Source organism: Oncorhynchus clarkii, chromosome 18 (genome assembly GCF_045791955.1).
Source record: "Oncorhynchus clarkii lewisi isolate Uvic-CL-2024 chromosome 18, UVic_Ocla_1.0, whole genome shotgun sequence".
NCBI classification, from domain to species: Eukaryota; Metazoa; Chordata; class Actinopteri; order Salmoniformes; family Salmonidae; genus Oncorhynchus; species Oncorhynchus clarkii.
Genome location: NC_092164.1, coordinates 37,090,327 through 37,096,717, shown reverse-complemented (window position 1 = coordinate 37,096,717; position 6,391 = coordinate 37,090,327). Strand labels below are relative to the sequence as shown.

At 44.7% G+C, this 6,391-nt stretch overlaps 1 protein-coding gene across 1 annotated transcript in view; it reads right to left on the bottom strand.

Annotated features, from left to right (window-relative positions):
• Positions 1-6,391, bottom strand: part of LOC139373416 (microtubule-actin cross-linking factor 1, isoforms 1/2/3/4/5-like) — a 283,532-nt gene that overhangs the window by 153,891 nt on the left and 123,250 nt on the right. Inside the window, exon 4 of the mRNA XM_071113888.1 lies at positions 1,888-1,977. Coding sequence (XP_070969989.1) covers positions 1,888-1,977 — 90 coding nt within the window. The remainder of the gene's footprint in view (positions 1-1,887; positions 1,978-6,391) is intronic.

The window sequence follows — 6,391 nt, the reverse complement described above, 5'->3', positions numbered from 1 at the left end:
CCCCTCACAGTAACGCACTCTCTCACCCCTCACAGTAACACACTCAGTGATTGAAATGTGAGGTGAATACGTCACAAACAGTAAAAGGAGTCAGTAGTTGGACCAGTCAGTCTTTTCATGTTAATACACCCGTCTGTCACTGAGTTACAATGAGTCATCATGTTAACACACCCGTTTGTCACTGAGTTACAATGAGTCATGTTAAAACCTGTTGTGACTAGGGGGCAGTATTTTCATTTTTGGAAGAAAAAAAACGTTCCCGTAGTAAACAGGATATTTTGTCAGGACAAGATGCTAGAATATGCATATAATTGACAGCTTAGGATAGAAAACACTCTAACGTTTCCAAAACTGTAAAGATATTGTCTGTGAGTATAACAGAACTGATGTTGCAGGCGAAAGCCTGAGAAAAATGCAATCCGGAAGTGCCTCATGTTTTGAAAGCGCTGCGTTCCTATGCGTCCCTATTGAGCAGTGAATGGGTTATCAACCAGATTACTCTTTCTCCGTATTCCCCAAGGTGTCTACAAGCATTGTGACGTAGTTTTACGCCTTTATGTTGAAGAATACCCGTAAGCGGCTACATTGCGCAAGTGGTCACCTGATGCTCCTAGAGAGATTCTCGCATAAAATACAGAGGTAGCCATTACTCCAATCGGTCCTACTGAAAAACGAATTGTCCCGATGGATATATTATCGAATAGATATTTGAAAAACACCTTGAGGATTGATTATAAACAACGTTTGCCATGTTTCTGTCGATATTATGGAGCTCATTTGGAATATTTTTTGCGGTTTTCGTGACTGCAATTTCCGGGCGATTTCTCAGCCAAACGTGAAGAACAAACGGAGCTATTTCGCCTATTTTTGGAAAAAAGGAACATTTGCTATCTAACTGGGAGTCTCCTGAGTGAAAACATCCAAAGTTCTTCAAAGGTAAATTATTTAATTTGATTGCTTTTCTTATTTCCGTGACCAAGTTACCTGCTGCTAGCTGGACAATATGCTATGCTAGGCTATCGATAAACTTACACAAATGCTTGTCTAGCTTTGGCTGTAAAGCCTATTTTGAAAATCTGAGATGACAGGGTGATTAACAAAAGGCTAAGCTGTGTCTCAATATATTTAAATTTGTGATGTTCAAGAATAGGAATATTTTCTAGGAATATTTATGTCCCTTGCATTATGCTAATTCGTGTCAGGCGATGATTACGCTCCCTCATGCGGGATGGGGAGTCACTAGAGGGCAATGAGTCATGTTAATACACCCATCTGTCACTGAGTTACAATGAGTCATGTTAATACACCTGTCTGTCACTGAGTAACAATGAGTCATCATGTTAACACACCCGTCTGTCACCAAGTTACAATGAGTCATCATGTTAACACACCCGTCTGTCACCGAGTTACAATGAGTCATCATGTTAACACACCCGTCTGTCACTGAGTTACAATGAGTCATCATGTTAACACACCCATCTGTCATGGAGTTACAATAAGTCATCATGCGCACCAAACAAGTCTTTATCTGCGTCTGAAATGGCATCCTACATACTACACTAGCTCTGACCAGGGCCCATTGGCCTTCAGTCAAAGTTCAGATAGGGACACATGCATGTCCCTCAATGTAATATTGACATTATTAGAGAACGATATGTGTCAATATACCCAAGTTCACTTAAAGATCTGGAGGGTGTGTCTCAGAGTGTCTGGAGGGGGTGTCTGGAGGGTGTGTCTCAGGGTGTCTGGAGGGTGTGTCTCAGGGTGTCTGGAGGGTGTGTCTCAGGGTGTGTCTCAGGGCACAGTATTTCCGGGGCATGACTGATGGTCGTCAAGGTGTGAAAGTTTGTGACTGGGTGCGTCTTGGTGAGTTTGTGTGTGTCTTACCAGGGTGACTCCAGAGAGGACCTCCAGGAGGGAGATCAAGTTGTGTCCATCTCTCAGGTCCTCGTACAGGTCTGTGATGTGCTTCCTCACCTGATGGAGAGGCAGAGAGAGAGGCAGAGAGAGAGGCAGAGAGAGAGGCAGAGAGAGAGAGAGGCAGAGAGAAAGAGGGGGGAGAGAAAAGAGCGAAAGAGAGGGAAAGAAAAAGAGGAGAGTTAATTACGTACTCATCCTGTTCATATCATCCCAGTGTTTACAAATTACTGTTGACATAAGCAATGCCGCTAGGGACCCTAGTTTCCAGGACAACAAAACACGTGCTCCGGCTGTGACCCCATGTGACGTCTTGGCCCAGGGTGTCCGGGGACAACCGTTGGCACGGCGACTCTGCAGCTTTGGCAGGCCTATTTCATCACCTTTTGTGTGAAAATGGGCCATCTTTTCAGACCTTGCTGATGGACTCCCAATGTCTAGGCTAAAAACTGTAGCTCAGTGCTAAGAACCAGGAATTAAAAGAGAGAGAGAGAGAGGAGAGGCTGGACATTTATAGAGAGAGAGAGAGAGAGAGAGAGAGAGAGAGAGGAGAGGCTGGACATTTAGAGAGAGTAGAGGCTGGACATTTAGAGAGAGTAGAGGCTGGACATCTAGAGAGAGTAGAGGCTGGACATCTAGAGAGAGGAGAGGCTGGACATCTAGAGAGAGGAGAGGCTGGACATCTAGAGAGAGGAGAGGCTGGACATCTAGAGAGAGGAGAGGCTGGACATCTAGAGAGAGGAGAGGCTGGACATCTAGAGAGAGGAGAGGCTGGACATCTAGAGTGAGTAGAGGCTGGACATCTAGAGTGAGTAGAGGCTGGACATCTAGAGAGAGTAGAGGCTGGACATCTAGAGAGAGTAGAGGCTGGACATCTAGAGAGAGGAGAGGCTGGACATCTAGAGAGAGGAGAGGCTAATTACTAACCATGACTTGTGGTTTAACCTAAGGCAGAGAGAGAGACTTTTTGTCTTACTTTTGAGACATCCTCAAGACACTAAAAACACCACATTTAACCCCCCCAATTAAAACTCTTCACGAACCACCACAACCTCCACGCAATTGCATTAAACGTACATCTAACCGGAGAGACACACACACAGAGAGGAAATGAAGATGACAGGGAGATGCATAAACATGAGGAGAACAGGTAAAAAGCTGAGTGAAGGAGGCAGTTGAGTGCAATATAACATTTGAATAGACTTTGGTTTCTGGAAGACAGATGAACTAGCGACTCATTACGAGGAGACGTAGACACTCTTGCTTGTGTTCTATCCTTGGTCTGCAAAATATGTTTGAGGACCACTGTGCGACATCGCATTACACAACGCAGTCCAGCAAAATGCACAAGCTGTAAAAAAAACAAGTCAACATTTCACTGCATTTCAACCCTGAACTGCAACAGCGTAAATTCCCCATTCCTCCAGCAGAGGGCGGATTGTGCCTTTTAATCTCAGAATCCAAAACTCTGTGTTCTGTTGTTCAATGGTCAGCTCTCCCCCTGGGTGCATCTCAATAGTCCAATCCCACTTAAGGTTACAAAAAACGAGATAAGAAGCCATCTGGAAACTTTATTCACATCCTTCTGTTGCCCTGCTCTCTCCTTTATTCTCTCCCTCTGCCTTCTTTTAGTCTCTCCCTCTCTCCATCTCTCTTTTTCTTTCACTCTCTCCCTCTCTCACACCCTCTATCCATCTGTGTTGAAGCGCGGCCTAAGGGTGTGATGAAAAAGAGGGGATGTGCAATTTAGTCTTAATAACAGATACACTCTATATACAGTGCCTTGCGAAAGTATTCGGCCCCCTTGAACTTTGCGACCTTTTGCCACATTTCAGACTTCAAACATAAAGATATAAAACTGTATTTTTTTGTGAAGAATCAACAACAAGTGGGACACAATCATGAAGTGGAACGACATTTATTGGATATTTCAAACTTTTTTAACAAATCAAAAACTGAAAAATTGGGCGTGCAAAATTATTCAGCCCCCTTAAGTTAATACTTTGTAGCGCCACCTTTTTCTGCGATTACAGCTGTAAGTCGCTTGGGGTATGTCTCTATCAGTTTTGCACATCGAGAGGCTGACATTTTTTCCCATTCCTCCTTGCAAAACAGCTCGAGCTCAGTGAGGTTGGATGGAGAGCATTTGTGAACAGCAGTTTTCAGTTCTTTCCACAGATTCTCGATTGGATTCAGGTCTGGACTTTGACTTGGCCATTCTAACACCTGGATATGTTTATTTTTGAACCATTCCATTGTAGATTTTGCTTTATGTTTTGGATCATTGTCTTGTTGGAAGACAAATCTCCGTCCCAGTCTCAGGTCTTGTGCAGACTCCATCAGGTTTTCTTCCAGAATGGTCCTGTATTTTGCTCCATCCATCTTCCCATCAATTTTAACCATCTTCCCTGTCCCTGCTGAAGAAAAGCAGGCCCAAACCATGATGCTGCCACCACCATGTTTGACAGTGGGGATGGTGTGTTCAGCTGTGTTGCTTTTACGCCAAACATAACGTTTTGCATTGTTGCCAAAAAGTTCAATTTTGGTTTCATCTGACTAGAGCACCTTCTTCCACATGTTTGGTGTGTCTCCCAGGTGGCTTGTGGCAAACTTTAAACAACACTTTTTATGGATATCTTTAAGAAATGGCTTTCTTCTTGCCACTCTTCCATAAAGGCCAAATTTGTGCAATATACGACTGATTGTTGTCCTATGGACAGAGTCTCCCACCTCAGCTGTAGATCTCTGCAGTTCATCCAGAGTGATCATGGGCCTCTTGGCTGCATCTCTGATCAGTCTTCTCCTTGTATGAGCTGAAAGTTTAGAGGGACGGCCAGGTCTTGGTAGATTTGCAGTGGTCTGATACTCCTTCCATTTCAATATTATCGCTTGCACAGTGCTCCTTGGGATGTTTAAAGCTTGGGAAATCTTTTTGTATCCAAATCCGGCTTTAAACTTCTTCACAACCGTATCTCGGACCTGCCTGGTGTGTTCCTTGTTCTACATGATGCTCTCTGCGCTTTTAACGGACCTCCACTTCATGATTGTGTCCCACTTGTTGTTGATTCTTCACAAAAAAATACAGTTTTATATCTTTATGTTTGAAGCCTGAAATGTGGCAAAAGGTCGCAAAGTTCAAGGGGGCTGAATACTTTCGCAAGGCACTGTATACACAGAAGTATGTGGATTGGGCTATCTCTGCCACGCCCGTTGCTGACAGGTTACATAATCACATTTTGGAATGAGATGTTCAACGAGCAGGTGTCCACATACTTTTGGAATATAGTGTATCATGAGGGGGGTAGTTACCACTTCTGACTGGAAATGATGATGTCTCGTGCGATAACACAGAGTAGGGGGGGGGGAGAGAGAGGAGAGCGCGCGAGAAAGAGAGGAGAGCGCACGAGAAAGAGAGGAGAGAGAGAGGGAAAGGAGACGAGAGGAGCGAGAGAAGCGAGAGAGAGGAGCGAGAGAGAGAGAGAGAGAGAGTGAGAAAGAAGTTGAGAGAGAGAGAGTGTGGTCATCTTCGCTCAATTTACTGGAACCATTTCTCTGTCTCTCAGATTCAAAAAGCAATATTCAATCAATTCCACAGCTACCTGCCTTGTCTGGTATTGGTCCACTGTATGTGTGTGTCTAAGGGCCAGTTGTCTGGTATTGGTCCACTGTATGCGTGTGTCTAAGGGTCAGTTGTCTGGTATTGGTCCACCGTATGTGTGTGTCTAAGGGTCAGTTGTCTGGTATTGGTCCACTGTATGTGTGTGTCTAAGGGCCAGTTGTCTGGTATTGGTCCACTGTATGTGTGTGTCTAAGGGCCAGTTGTCTGGTATTGGTCCACTGTATGTGTGTGTCTAAGGGTCAGTTGTCTGGTATTGGTCCACTGTATGTGTGTGTCTAAAGGCCAGTTGTCTGGTATTGGTCCACCGTATGTGTGTGTCTAAAGGCCAGTTGTCTGGTATTGGTCCACTGTATGTGTGTGTCTAAAGGCCAGTTGTCTGGTATTGGTCCACTGTATGTGTGTGTCTAAGGGTCAGTTGTCTGATATAGGTCCACTGTATGTGTGTGTCTAAGGGTCAGTTGTCTGGTATAGGTCCACTGTATGTGTGTGTCTAAGGGTCAGTTGTCTGGTATTGGTCCACCGTATGTGTGTGTCTAAGGGTCAGTTGTCTGGTATTGGTCCACTGTATGTGTGTGTCTAAGGGTCAGTTGTCTGGTATTGTTCCACTGTATGTGTGTGTCTAAGGGTCAGTTGTCTGGTATTGGTCCACTGTATGTGTGTGTCTAAGGGCCAGTTGTCTGGTATTGGTCCACTGTATGTGTGTGTCTAAAGGCCAGTTGTCTGGTATTGGTCCACCGTATGTGTGTGTCTAAAGGCCAGTTGTCTGGTATTGGTCCACTGTATGTGTGTGTCTAAGGGTCAGTTGTCTGGTATTGGTCCACTGTATGTGTGTGTCTAAGGGTCAGTTGTCTGGTA